This window comes from Odontesthes bonariensis, chromosome 3 (genome assembly GCF_027942865.1).
Source record: "Odontesthes bonariensis isolate fOdoBon6 chromosome 3, fOdoBon6.hap1, whole genome shotgun sequence".
Lineage (NCBI taxonomy): Eukaryota > Metazoa > Chordata > Actinopteri > Atheriniformes > Atherinopsidae > Odontesthes > Odontesthes bonariensis.
In genome coordinates, this window is record NC_134508.1 from 25,397,984 (window position 1) to 25,412,056 (window position 14,073).

Sequence of the window (14,073 nt, forward strand, 5' to 3'; positions counted from 1 at the left end):
CATGACAACATTTAAAATCCTTAGTAAGAATTATCTATCTTTTCTTGGTTGTAGTCCTTTAATATGCCCCATATTGCAACTTTTTATCTTGCTAGAGTTTCCTCATACACGCTAAGGAGATCTTCCTGATCTAAATATGATAGCATTTCCTCAGTGCTTCCTTGGAGTTTCATCCCTTACACTGAGCAGTTTGCAGGATACAGTCCTTTAGTGCATTAAAGCTCGGGTGAGACGGTTTAGTACGTAGCACGATGTGTTTTTTTGCATTTGCATTCTGTAAAGGACAGTGTGCTACATTCAATTTGTTTGAAAAGTGCCAAATAAATAAAGTTTGATTGATTGATTTGCATCACTGCAATCGGCAGCAGTTTTCAGCAAAAGGAATTAGCAGGCCAGCGATGTGAAATGTGAAATTGCTGCACAAGTGATGCATAAAGAGGCAACTGCTTGCTGAGAAACTAGCCTTATCAACTTAAATGTGATATAATATGGGTTATTTTAATTAGGCACCTTTCAGCCGGACTCAAGCTAAGAGCAGATGCTTTCATCTGATGGCACAGCCTGCTGTGTTGTCCAGCTGATATAACTATTTTTTTAATCTTCAAACATAGCCACCAATTATCCACCCCTCTAGAAATCCTTGCACACATGAATCATCTCCATGGGCATGTTTAATAAAGGTGAAAAATAATGTACTGCTCTTGGGTAGATTAGGCATTTAGTTCATGGTCAGTCATGAAGCTGCACATAACTAGATGAGCCCAGAGATGCTCAATGATATGTTCGAGTCACTCAGCTCAGATGAAAATTGTCTGTCTTACCAGCATACGCGAGGATTAAACAGCTCAAAAATTCAAACCATTTGTACATCTGCTTTATCCTTTATTCAGGTCGAAGGGGGGCTGGAGCCCATCCCAGCTGCCATTGGGCAAGCAGCAGAATATTAGCACCCACTTTGTTTAATCAGCTGCATGGCCTCTAGAGGCCGCTAAATGGGCCACTTTCACACTGATGACCTCAGATCATTTTCCACTTGATGGCTTTTTGGTGAACTTATTCTGGGAACTTGAGAGGGAACGTGACATCAGACTACACGTACAATTTCATAATAATGCACTACGGTAGTTTCACTGTATTTTGCTGAGGGTATTGGTATTGGTTTAGTTTGCATGCAAGTCTTGCTTCTATTTGATTTTGTGTGTTGATATTTTTCCACCATATACACTTATTTTGTCTTCTGTTGTTGTTTTGTGGCAGTTCTACTCGTGTTTTTGCCCATTACGTTGATGGTTAAATTCCAGACTTCTACATGCCAAAGAATTCCTGAGCAAGACACTGAACCCCACATTGTCCCCTAATGTGTTCATCACCTTGAAAGCTGTTTTGGATAAAAGCACCCACCAAATAAAACCTCACACTTACATTCTGCCATACCCATAATCTGAATCAGGCATGGCACTTTCTGAAATTTTTTAATCAGTTAGTCAATGGAATTATGTCTCGCTCTTTGTCTGCCTGAAGCAAAGGTGACCTTCTCACCTCTGCATTAAGTGCTTAGCTATTGTTCACTCATGACTGAGCAGAGGGAAACTTTCCACATTCCACAGAAAGCTGCCAAATCAGGCTGCTGGATCAGTTACGACCAGCACGGAACTCAAAGGTCTACGAGAGGGAATGAGGGATTGACTCCTGTGGCTATAGCGCACAAAAGCAGTGGATGAGCGCGCATATGATTAAATCTCAAGCAGCCAAAGATGCTAAAGTGCGTCCCTCACCCACATTCTGCATCTTTGTGCCAATCTAACTGTTGCTGCGTTTTACACCCAAGACTTGAGCTACCAATAACTGCTCAAGTCTTATTTCCTTCCCCGGCCAAGTGACCAAAAGTGTTGAAACCTAAACTCGCAGCGAGCAGCGCGGCTCCTGGCTGCGGGGTTGCTCAGGAGGCGGACCTTTTACGCAACCCCCACAGTAGAGCTGAGGATCGTCTTACAATGCCGACCATTTCCCAAAGCACATTGTAGCTGCCGCGTTGGAGACTGGAGTGCGTTGGGGGGAAAAAGAAAAAAAAGAAACAAGCAAGGAGACAGCTATTATCTCTGAGAAAAAGAAAGAACGAGGTTCACTCGAAAACAGACTGCGCCAATCATCGAATTACTGCCTCTCAACAGAGGAATTAAGCCGAAAATCTCCAGAAAAGAGCATTTGGTAAGACTCAGCTAATCTGATATGTCTGTCTGAAAGGCTAATTTAAGAAAATTGCTTGTAGATATATTTGGCATTCAGTTGTGACTGACTGACATCTGGGCATGGGAAATTGTTTTTAAACACGCAGTATGCTACTTACAATCACACAGGAAGAGTTGTGGTCGGCGTGTTCAATGAAAAAGGGTGAAAACAAGAGTGTTAAACCTTCCCGATCAAATGGCCGCGGAGACAAATGGCTTCCTATCGAGGCTGATCAATAAAGAAAGAGTGGCAGGTTCGGTCCCTTTGCTGTGTGCGCTGGGTTCAGATGTCACGACCATGTGCCCCAAGGAGTGACAGACTGGTGTTCATCTTTTGTCAATGCAACTCGTGCTGTGCGTGGAATGAGCCAACTATTAGTGCGCCTTTACAGCAGGTAAACGCGTGTCATAAAGTGACGCACGAGCAGATAGGCTATATGCTGTATCGTCTATGTCACTGATATTTCAGTTACATATGCGGGCTTCATCAAACTTCGAAAAGCTCTGACGTCAATTTCTTGGTACTCTGCGTTAATTATTTTCTGCACTGAACTCAGCCTCCACCTTTTACGCGTCTGTGCCGTCACAGTATGTTCCCACCAGTGTAACTTCAGCCGAGCGAAACTACTACCCTATTCTAAATTTACAGTAAACTAAAAACCCGGGGATGTTCTCGCTGAACACCAGCAGCGAACAACCACCAGAGGCAGTTTAAAGCGTGCAGATTTGGTTCTTTAAGGCTGAATATATTCACGTGGAGGTAAAGCGCCCGTGTGTGGCAAGTTGTTAGTGCATGTCACTCTTTACTGACATCTCATGTGTTATTACTGTGTAATCGGAAATAATGGCTTTAAGAAGCGAGGCGTTGTGAGTATGCTTCTGTTTTCTCAAAAAAGTTGCAGAGCGGTAGTTTTTAGGTGCCAACTGCCCTGCATTTTCCCTGACCTGTGAATGTGCCCCAGTGGTTTGTCGCTGTTATGTGGTGTAAAGCATCCTTTCTTCCCCGCTGTTTTTGTCTGATTTATCATGAGAATGTGTTGCGTAGAACAATTGTTTACATTAAACAAGCAATTGGAGACTTTATTTGCAGTCGGGGAATTGAGACAGGGATTATGATTTAATTCATATTTTGTTGTTCAAATTATTTATTTCTAAACAACAAGAAGAGTTTAGCAGTATTTGCAACTTGAGCTGCTTAAAATCTCCTTTTCGGGTGATCTGATATCGACAGAAAAATCGCATGATCAGTATTTTGACAGTGTTTTTCCTCATGTGTCTGTATGTAAGCTGCATACCATTTAACCTTGCCGGGCAAAGGGAGCTTATGATTCTTCTCTTTTATTTTCAGGCAAATTGACGATGAAGTCTTTTAGGCTTTTTTTTTTTTGTGTGTGTGTGTAGCTCTATCAAGATGCCAGACCTCACATGCCTTTAGAGATATTGCAAGTAGTAATGTTAGTCATGTTAATACAACTTTCCATTTTAAACTCTGAAGCACATCATAGCATATGTTATAGCCAGCGAGCTTACCGACTAGTTACAGTCTGGATACATTTTTTTATTCTTGCAGTGACATCAGACATTACAATCTGAGTTGTTGAGATTTTTTACAGTCTCCTAAATTGATATTGATAAACTTAGAAGTCCAATTTTGTGTGGAGCTTGTGAATCAGAACCCAGTCAATTCTGAAAGGCAATTGTGATTCTCAGTCCTAGTTGTGGTCTGGGTTTATTTATATGTTTTAAGGGCAGCTTGAACTGAAACAATAATTACAGATTCGAAGGTTTGCAGCAACTCCTTCAGAGTCTTTTCTTAGACTTTCACTTCTCTGTTGCAGTGTTCTGCTGCTCATCCAATGTTCCACAGTAGGACTGCTTCTATTTTAGGCTTTTTTTAAAATACATTTTTGGATCTAAGAGTCCTTTTAAAAGATATGCATGGTGGATCGGATTGAAATGGAAAAAGCTTACAAGTGCATTGCATGCTGCTAGTTTAGATCTTTGAAAGCGCTTGATGTTGAAATGTGATTATTGCCTTGCAACACTTTTTGGCATGGCAAGAAAACAAAGTACCTAACTCCTATCTGCTTGAATGTGGGTGCAAACTTGGCCCCACGCAAAAAATGTTGTGAAAATGTGTAAAAATCGATAAAAAAAAAAAAAAAAATTATTTGAGGATGCAGAGTGGCTGTCCAGAGACCATCTGTCTGTTTATCTAAGGTAGGGTCGGGGAGGGTGTGTGATTTTGACTTTGGTCCCCATCTGAACACCCTTATACGGGCTTTCGTGCTTCAACACAGTGGAGAATGAACAGATAAGTCCGACTGCAGTCAATGACCTCAACCCTTACAGCGATCACAGCGACTGAGAGTTTTAGCAGGGATCGGACAGGTGCGCACTGTGTGGAGGCCAATGTTTTATCCATGTGGGACGCAGCCAGCTGCTCTTCTGTTACACTAAAGGGACCTGTGGATCTGCTTCTGAGTGAGCCCAAATGTTAAGTGTCAGCCACTCCAGTGGTTATTATTATCTGTGTCATGGGGCTCATAATCTCTGCCGGTTGTTCCTGACTGTATCATGTGCTGCTGTATATTTAAATCTAAGTCATTAGAAAGTCATTCTATTCTTTTGATTTTTATACGTTTAGTCTAAAGACATTTTCATATTTAGTGAGTACTTTTATGAGACACTGTTTGTTTGATCTGAAGTCCTTCTACCTTTGAGCCTGTCTGTTCAAAATCTCTCATTTATAGTTTATTTTCTGACAGATAGGGGCAATCATTGAAAAAAAAGTGTGCTTTCAGTTGGTTCACATATACTGCTTATTGGCCATAAATTGTATTGGAACAGAAAATACATGATCACAGTTAACCGAGATGATATACTGATTTGGCTTCTGAAGACCATGGAGCTGAAAGCAGAAACATATATCTCAAATTTTGACCCTCTCTGGCCCGCAAGTTTATAGTTTTAAAAAAAACTCTCAGGGATGTCACAGCCTCATTCTCAGCTGCAAGAACCTCAGAGTCAAACTCTTTGCCCTAAAAGTTCTCTGTATTTTCAGTCAAGTATGTAAGTATCTTTCCAGCACCTGGAACTCTTACAGATGTTGCATGTTTTTGAAAACCATTTTTTTAAAGCTTGAAATCATTTCCCCTGAAGGGAGAGACCAAAGCAGAGCTCTAACTCAGGTAGAATCAGGCCATTTGGGACTAAGTGTACAAAGACTCCGCTGTGTTCTGGCATCAACAGACTTTTGGAAACTGTGGTCTGGTAATGACTGCCAGATTTAGTCTTCTTTTGAGTCTGAGAAATTAGTCAATTTCTAACGTAGTATTTGATATGCCTGCATTTGGGCACGATACACACCTGGTTTAGCTTCAACACGTGGATTTGGGTCAGAGTGCTTAGGTTGAGTGTGGGGGTACACTTATATCTTCTGACTCACCTAGGCCTTTATGAAGCCACGCCATTTCAACTACCTGGTGCTCTGTTTGGTAGATGTATATTGAGAATGGAGAGTGACTTAAAATATAGCCAAGGAGCATCACAGGTGACGATCCCCCTTACAACATAGTCATTTATTCCATTGTTATTTAATCAATATAAGATACATGAACTTTTTTTATTTCAAAGTCAGAAATAAATCACAAGTTCTTATTTGCTGTCATTGAATAATACGTTTGATAATTATTTAAAATTCTCTTTTGACATTGACAAGCTTTTTAACAATTTACCCTCTATATTATTGGTATGTTATACGTTAGTTACAGTGCTTACCAATCCAGTCAATGCAGACTAGTTCTAAAGGCACCCTTTAACCTCATCAAAACCTCTTGTTTCTTCTTTAAAGTAGTAGTAGTATTACAAAGGCTAAATGACGATCAATAAGTGTGACCCCGGAGATTTGCAGAATCACATAAAACACATTTCATTGTCGAGAACGATTAACTAGTGTTTTCAAACTGGCACTTCATCCCGGATTTGTGCTACAAGCTCCTTGAATGCTTTGAGTATAATTGCTGAGTACTTCCTGCTGCTATCTGCTGTTTTTTTTTTCTGAGAAAAAATGTCCCGCCACATCTCAACAAGTACTCAAGATTAATCAGAGTTAACTGACTCCTTATGCAACTAAGAAGGATTTAGTTTTTTCAACAACTACTGAATTGAACATGGCTTCTTGCATTTCGTGAAAGATACTTCCATGTGCCATTTTTCTTCTGGCTTATTATGGAATAAAGTGGTTGAAATTATATTAATGTATAATCGCTGTAACTCAGACAACAAGGAACTGGACATAATATCATCGTAACAAGTAACAAAAGATATAGTAAAATGTACATTACGATTTGGTGGTATTTTGATGTGACTTTATGAAATGATGCAGTGATATTACATATAACACATGGTCTTGTTTTTTGTGGCTACCTCTTCTATTTAGTCTTATTTACTAATTACCCTCACGAGGAGAACCTTTAGTTGTACACACATCTGAAGAAAGAGGTGTGTGCACACTTACTTCACGGCACATTTTGTTTTCCATTTACTCTTTGAATTTTGTCAGGCTGGCGTTTTTACCTTCATACACTGAACATATTCATTTGTACTTTTTTTGGCAAACCAAACTTAAACTGGTAGCCAACTGGATGTGCACCAACTTGAAACTTGATCTAGATTCTAGACCCCTATTTTCAGACATGCTGATGCTCAGACAGCTACGTTGGCTGAATATGAATCTGAATGATGACTTGGTCATTCCCTAATTTGTCATTAGTTTTATGTAAATCTAGGAAATCCAACTAGTCTAACACTTGCCACCAGGGTGCCCATTAAGTGCACTAAGAAAAAACATAAGGATTGTCGGGCTGTTTTCAACTTCTTAACAAATCATCATTTAAATTGACAGCTGAGCTTAATGTTCTCACCTAAACCCTTTTGGAAACACTGCCTGTGTTGGCCACTAGTAAAACGACATATTGAATTGACATACTGTCTGCACTCGAGTGGGGATGATTCCTAATATCACCTCTTTAACAATTCAGTCTCTCTCTCTCTCTCTATGAGGAGTCAGAAGAATTGAGAGAAAGGAGGCAGTCTAACAAAGGCAGCAGTGACCAGATGTCTCTCAGAATAAATACCGAACTATGTGCTGATGTTTGATTGAATTTAATGATTTCTAATAAAGATTTTCCATACAGAAGATATGTTATATTTCACTGTTATCATATAGTTATTATATGGAGACAACAGATGACATATTGATAAATCCTTATTAATTAATCCTTAACACAGAGTCTTGTTGGTTAAAATTGGTTAAACAATTGTATACTTTTTAAGTATTGTGGAAGAGGCTAAATGTGTAAAAAAAAAAAAGATCATTTCAGAACATTTAAATTCACATATTTTAAGGGAGGTTTAGATGAATGGTTTTCATAAAGCCTCTTTCATTGAATATTCTATATTTTGGTCTTGCTTGTAGATAAACTAAGGGCATTGAAACATGTCTTTTATTTGATAAACTCAGCTCAGTACTTACGATAATATATCGTTTATTTGAAGTTTAAAATGATTTTCTTTCATCATGGTTATCTTTTTGGAGGGATTGATGTTATTCTTTGAGCTTTATTCTGTTCAGCAGTTGGCATACACTGGGGAGATGAGTCAGTGAAATATATTGAGGGATTTGAAATTGTTTAATTTCTTTATGAAATTTGGAAACGCTTCGATTTAGCTTGGTTCGCTATCAAATGGAAAATGTTTGTCTGAGTTGTTTTATGTTTGTAGCTGTAAAAGAAGAAAAAGCATTAAAAAATGTTTTCTTATATTTTCACTGTAAGAATCACATGGCTTTATAATAACTGTTACTCAACTCATGCCTGTCTGAATACAGATATGTCATTTGTTGCCATTTAAAACTATTACATGAATTTCAAGGGTTTTGGGTCATGGGAGTTGTTTCGTATATAAATGCTTTCCACACAGTTGAGTGTGGTCTAGGTGCTGGCCGATAACGCCGGACATCTGCACGTGTTCCTCTGTCCCCAGCAGGCATGTGGCGTGGGATGAGCTGGTGCTGCCAGGCGCTCTTGGCTGAACCTCATGCATTTCTTCATCTACATGTGCCTTTGCTCCCCACCGTTTCCCTGCTTATTGCTGCCTATTTTGATGTGCGATTATCAAAAGAGTAACAGGAAAATAATGCTGAAGAAGGGCGCTCGGGGTACAATTCATGTCTTTTAAATATCTACTCTGACTTAAATGATGAAACAACAGATTATCGTTGTTCAGCCCCCTACTTGTTTAAGCACTTCAAATGTCACGTCAAGTCCAGTCACTCAAAGTGGGCCTTTTTTTTTTTACCCTTGTGGCTAATTTGTTGCGCAACACAACTCAGCGGGGCTCCAGTTGAGTGTGAGGTTGTCTTTCTGTTGCTCATTAGAGGAGTTTATTTAACATGTTTTTTCCTCAGGTAGAAAGGGGGCAGAAATAATTGACACCAAAGGATTTTCTTAGCTTTTATCTAGCCTGTGTAAATAATTGAATACATGACTTAAAAACAATTCAAACCCCACGTCAAATAGAAAGTTGTACAATTACAAGACATGACATGACGAATTGAGAGTGGCCCAATCTGAATTTGATGGAAACAGCAGGCTTCCAAAAATCTGGGACAGGACCAGGTTTACAGCTTTGCCTCATCCTTCACAACATACACAGAGAAGTTAAATGTTCAACTATTTCTTCTTAATGATAACGTCAGCTGATACTTTGTGATATTTTCCATCTCATGTTGTGTTGTTTTTTCTAAAGCAGGCTTTAGACCCCAGTTTGGCACTCTTTCACGACAGAATCAAGCTGTGGTAACATGTGCTGAAGGTTGCTCTACACTGGATAAGCATGTAGTCGCTCACATTTTTACTTTTTAATTGTAATTTATAAAGCAGATTCACTGAAGAAACAAGTTCAATAATCACGGTTATCAACCTCAACAAACCTAGCTACATTCCGAGCTGCTGAAAAGATTCTGGAACAGATCTTTTTTTTTTTTTCCAGTGAATGCATAAAAGAGGACTTCTTTTTAGCTTTGAGTCGAAAAAAAAGAAAGAAAAGAAAGATGCTTATCTTTTTAAGGTCAATGATTAGATTGCTCCGTTTGTGGTTTTCAATGCTTCAGTGTGTCACACTTCAGATTTTCGTTCTCTATTCAATCATCTCTGACCACAGCCTTGAAAAAGAAATACGTTTCACTTGTATGAGTCAAAGCTTCAGGATGTCGAAAAAATGCACATTGATTCCATGCTTGGGAAGAATCATGTTCATTGTATTTCACCAATTTTCTTTCACAGATGTTACCAAAAGTGTCTGAAATGCATTTGCAAGCATATATTTCCATGTTGTAAATGTATAGTACCACAATAAAACAGCAAATATGCTTGTAGAAAAGCACTGGCGTCATTAGTCTCAGAGGTGTGTCTCCTGCTGTATTTACAGTAAATTCACCGATCCCTTGATTTACCGATTTTTGTAAACAAAAACGATGATTGCTTTCTCCTTTGGGACGATTGACACATGAAGATGAAGATCACATTTTAAATTTCCATAATTTTTCTTAAGTGCACTCGTTGAGTTTTTTGATCCTCCAATAAATAAATGCATGGTACAGTGTGGTTCATTTTTAAGATGCTATATACAATACTTTCCCCCCCTTTACCTCACTGGAAGTGAGCACCATCAAAGTAAACAGGATGTGTTGACATCCAGGAGTTTTACATTTAAAGGCTAGGTCGAAGAATGTGCTAACTGTGGTCCACTCAAGAGAACTTATTTTCTCGATGTAGTACTGGAAAGGCAAAGATTCAGATTCTGATTTTTGCCTCTTTTTTTTCCATTTAAAGAAATTAGTCATGCTTTTGAAGACCCATGCACTCGATTGTTCTATCTAACATTAGGGAGTGTCACCTTATATTATGTCTTTTATGTTTCTCCCCTAGTTGCAGTGGCTTGGTGTCAGTGACACACTTTGATTGTACAGAATGAATAGCAGTGACCGTGATCTTCAGGCTGAGAAGACAATGAAAACACAGTACACTGGTCACAGCGGAAGCTGTTAACAAAACACCATTGTCTGACTGAGTTCACACTCTGAATCTGTGAAGAATACCCATTTGTGTCACTGGGGTCCTGGGAGGTTGTGCAAAGTATCTCTAGTTTTGAATTAAGAGTTCAATTTTTTTGTTTTTTTATCTAAATTTTCTTTGTTTTTTCAAAATGATATGTTTTATTTCTGCACACCAGGGAATATCAAAGCTGGCTTTCAGTTGTTTTGATACAATGTGTCTTCGCCTGACTAACTACTTTTTAACTTCTTTTACTTTAGTTTTCCTTTGTTTGTATGTGTTGTTTAGTCAAAGGAAAGCTGGTGTTACTCATTTCGGCTTTTGTTTGTTTTGGCAAATGAACTCCCACTTTGTTTTTTTGAGAGTAAATGTGATTACAGAGAACCCCACACTCACCTACAGAAAGCGATGTCAGAATGTATAATTACGGCATTACAGTAATAACTGTTTTTTTGCAAGGCTTTCTCAGTAATTTCAGGCATGTAGACACGGGTGATTTGGAATTGTTCCATTTTTATGTAAGCACATTATGCTGTTATTCATTATAAAGACCACTGAGTCATTGTGTGGGATTTCAACAGTAGCACAGGAAATCTGTGGTTTCACTACATCAAAGAGCAAACAAAACTCTGAAAAACTGAAACAGACTTTAACCTCTGGCTGTGTGGTTTTGACTTGTTTGTCCTGCTCAGTACTGAACCACAAGTCATAGTTTCCCACATTTCATCCCAGACTGTGAATATTTGCAGCTAAAACACAGCTAAACACAGTATTGTTTATGTAAATGGTAAATGGATTGCACTTGTATTGCGCTTTTCTAGTCTAGCTGACCATTCAAAGCGCTTCTAACACTACATGCCACATTCACCCATTCACACACACTCATACAGCACGTCTTAAGTCTGTACATAACTACATGCTTTCTAACCATTCATACACCGACGGGTGCATCGGTAGGCAATGTGGGGGTTCAGTGTCTTGCCCAAGGACGCTTCGACATGTAGCCCGGGGCAGAGCTACACCACTCTGGCCCAGGGAAGCCGGATTCGGACCTTCCGATTGGTGGGCGACTGATCTTCCTACAGCCACCCCTGTGTCATTATGCCATTGTTTACATTATTGTATATATATTGTACTACATCAGGTGTTTGAAGTCATAGCGCTGGAACATTGCTGCATGTTCACAACTCAAATACTGAATAGGTGAATCAAGCAGTGATTGCTTAATTTGTTGAAAAATGCCATGAAACATTATTTTTCAAGAGAAAAAAAAGAGATTTAATTGACAGTGAACTGCCAGCAGGAGGGTGCATGGTTTGATTATTTCACAGAACTATTGCTGAAGAGCTTTTTTCAACCTAATTCAAGTTTAAATCCACCAAAGAGCAACGAATAGCAAGACTGCTGTGATTTTTCAATCCAAACCCTTAACCTCTACAGAAAGCTTGTTTTCAGAGGTGTTTGAATATGAGGCTGATGTCTACAAGAAGCCTTCAGACACGCAGAGCATTCACTGAATTCATGAAATAGTACACCTGACACAAACCAGTCCTCTCTGACTCGAGTCCTTTCCCTTTTTTGTTCTAGATATTCAAGATTTTCGGTGGCTTCTTCTTTAACCACACGCACGCAAAAGGGAATCTGAGGCATCTTGGATGATGGAGCCCTCTCAGTCAGAGATGAACATATTTTCCAACGGGAAAAATCATGATCTCGTAGATGACATGGGCATGCCAATGAAGTCCATGCTTGACGAGGAGCAGTGAGTACTCTTCCATTTTCCCACTCACAGACAGAGGGTCGTCTCCTTGTTAACACAGCATGTAGCTATCACCTTTACACCATGTCTTTTTTGTCCTTTTGGTGTTATACTTATGTGAAAACCACATTCTCGGTCGTTTGCAGCAAATCAAATGAAACGGTATTCTTGTTCACATGCAAGTATCAGTGCAAATGCTAAAACATAGCTGTGATGATATGTATAACAGACTTACTCTCCACAAAATGTTTCCGTATTTAAATGCATGTTTGCCTTGTTTTTGTGCTCGCCTCAACTGGTGGATCCTTATAAAGAAATGGCACTCAAACAGTCAGGTATGTTTGTGGAGAATTACATAAACATTACATTACATTACGGTCATTTTGCAGACGCTTTTAACCAAAGCGACTTACAATAAGTGCGTTCAACATCGGTAGGCAAAAGAACTTCAGGTCACAAGAAATCATAAGTGCATTTCCTTCCAATACCAAACAGCTAAGAGCAAAACTAGTGCTAGAGTAAGTGCGATAACCAACCAGCCTCTCACCAACTGCACACCAGTCACAGCGGGGTGGGGATGCAAACCCTGGTTCGGGTAGGGGAAGAAATAAAAGAGGTAAGAAAAGCAGGACTGGGATTCAAACCCTGGTTCGGGTAGGGGGTAATGAAAATATAGAGGGTGCCAGTGGTGGAGGAAACAATAAGTGCGTAAGGAACTAGGACGGCGCAGGTAAAGGGTTTTTAATTGCAGATTTGATTTTCCATCACCAACAAACAAATCATGATTCTGATTTACTAACGACTTCCGCCGATATGTGCGCACTTTTCAGAGGTCAATACAGAGACAGTCAACTAACAGCCATTACTTTGATCCCTAGGTTTGACGATCCTGAAGGAGGACAGGAGAGTGAGGAGTTTTTGCCCAGCGTAGATGGAAAGAAGCCTATACGTTTCACTGATGTAAGCAAAAAAAAGCCCATATTTATGAGCATACCAAGAGAAGTAACAGGCATATATTTGTTGCTACTTATTGCATGGACTTGTTCTGTTTTATCAAATTTGTTCACAGTTTGAAGGAAAGACCTCTTTTGGCATGTCAATCTTCAACCTGGGCAATGCCATTATGGGCAGTGGAATCCTGGGTTTGGCTTATGCCATGGCCAACACTGGCATACTCCTCTTTTTGTGAGTGAATAATTTTATGTTATATTTGAAATTTTTATAACATATTCATTCAGCTGGACCAACATTATGTTGGGTGCATGAACTAAACAGTTCCTTCAAAGAATTTTTACGCATTTTGATAAGAACGACAATTTACTTTTTTTGTCAAGAAAAAAAGGTTACAAATAATTTTTCTAGTTCAAGTGTATGGGGGAGTTGATGCCACAATTATAAGGACAATGATAGTTATAATGTTGGCATACGTTTCAGAACAATTTGATGAACAATCAAACAAATTGCCATCCAATGAAATTCCACTGGGCTCATATCTGTACTCTGAGGTGCTGAAAGATGGCCAGTACAGAGGCTGTGCTACATAGATTATTTTTCTTTAATTATCATTCATATTGTTTTCAAGTAGAATAGAATGAAATATTTCTTACACACTTTATCAATGTAATTCTTTTTTAATCCTTTTACATGAGGTAATTGAAGGTGTACGTCTTAGCTATGGGCTGCCACATTAAATGTTGAATTAAGAGGGTTTTTTTGCTGAAAATTACACAGAAATGACAAGCGTCAGTTCGCCTATGCTACACCGACAAATGTTCTTTGATGATGGTGGTGTCTCTGAAGTTTAGTTTGTTCTTTTTTATGGTTATTTTTCTAGCTATCGGCAGCTCTACTAGGCTTAGTAGTATTATTTTTATAGATGCTACCCATTGTTTTTGTCATATTGCTCCAGCTTGTAGGTGCAGCTTGGTCTGTTAACCAGAAACAAGCGATACAAATTTTGTACCTGTCA

General features: G+C 39.1%; 1 protein-coding gene across 4 annotated transcripts in view; it reads left to right on the forward strand.

The window, feature by feature from the left end:
• The first annotated feature begins 1,927 nt into the window (after window positions 1–1,927).
• Window positions 1,928–14,073, forward strand: part of slc38a3b (solute carrier family 38 member 3b) — a 28,335-nt gene continuing 16,189 nt past the window's right edge. The window contains exons 1-5 of one of the 4 annotated variants that reach the window (XM_075461229.1): window positions 1,928–2,208; window positions 11,933–12,107; window positions 12,419–12,439; window positions 12,983–13,064; window positions 13,174–13,289. In XM_075461229.1, coding sequence (XP_075317344.1) covers window positions 12,001–12,107; window positions 12,419–12,439; window positions 12,983–13,064; window positions 13,174–13,289 — 326 coding nt within the window. In that variant the 5' untranslated portion in view covers window positions 1,928–2,208; window positions 11,933–12,000. The other 3 variants (XM_075461230.1, XM_075461231.1, XM_075461232.1) reach the window with 3 other exon arrangements.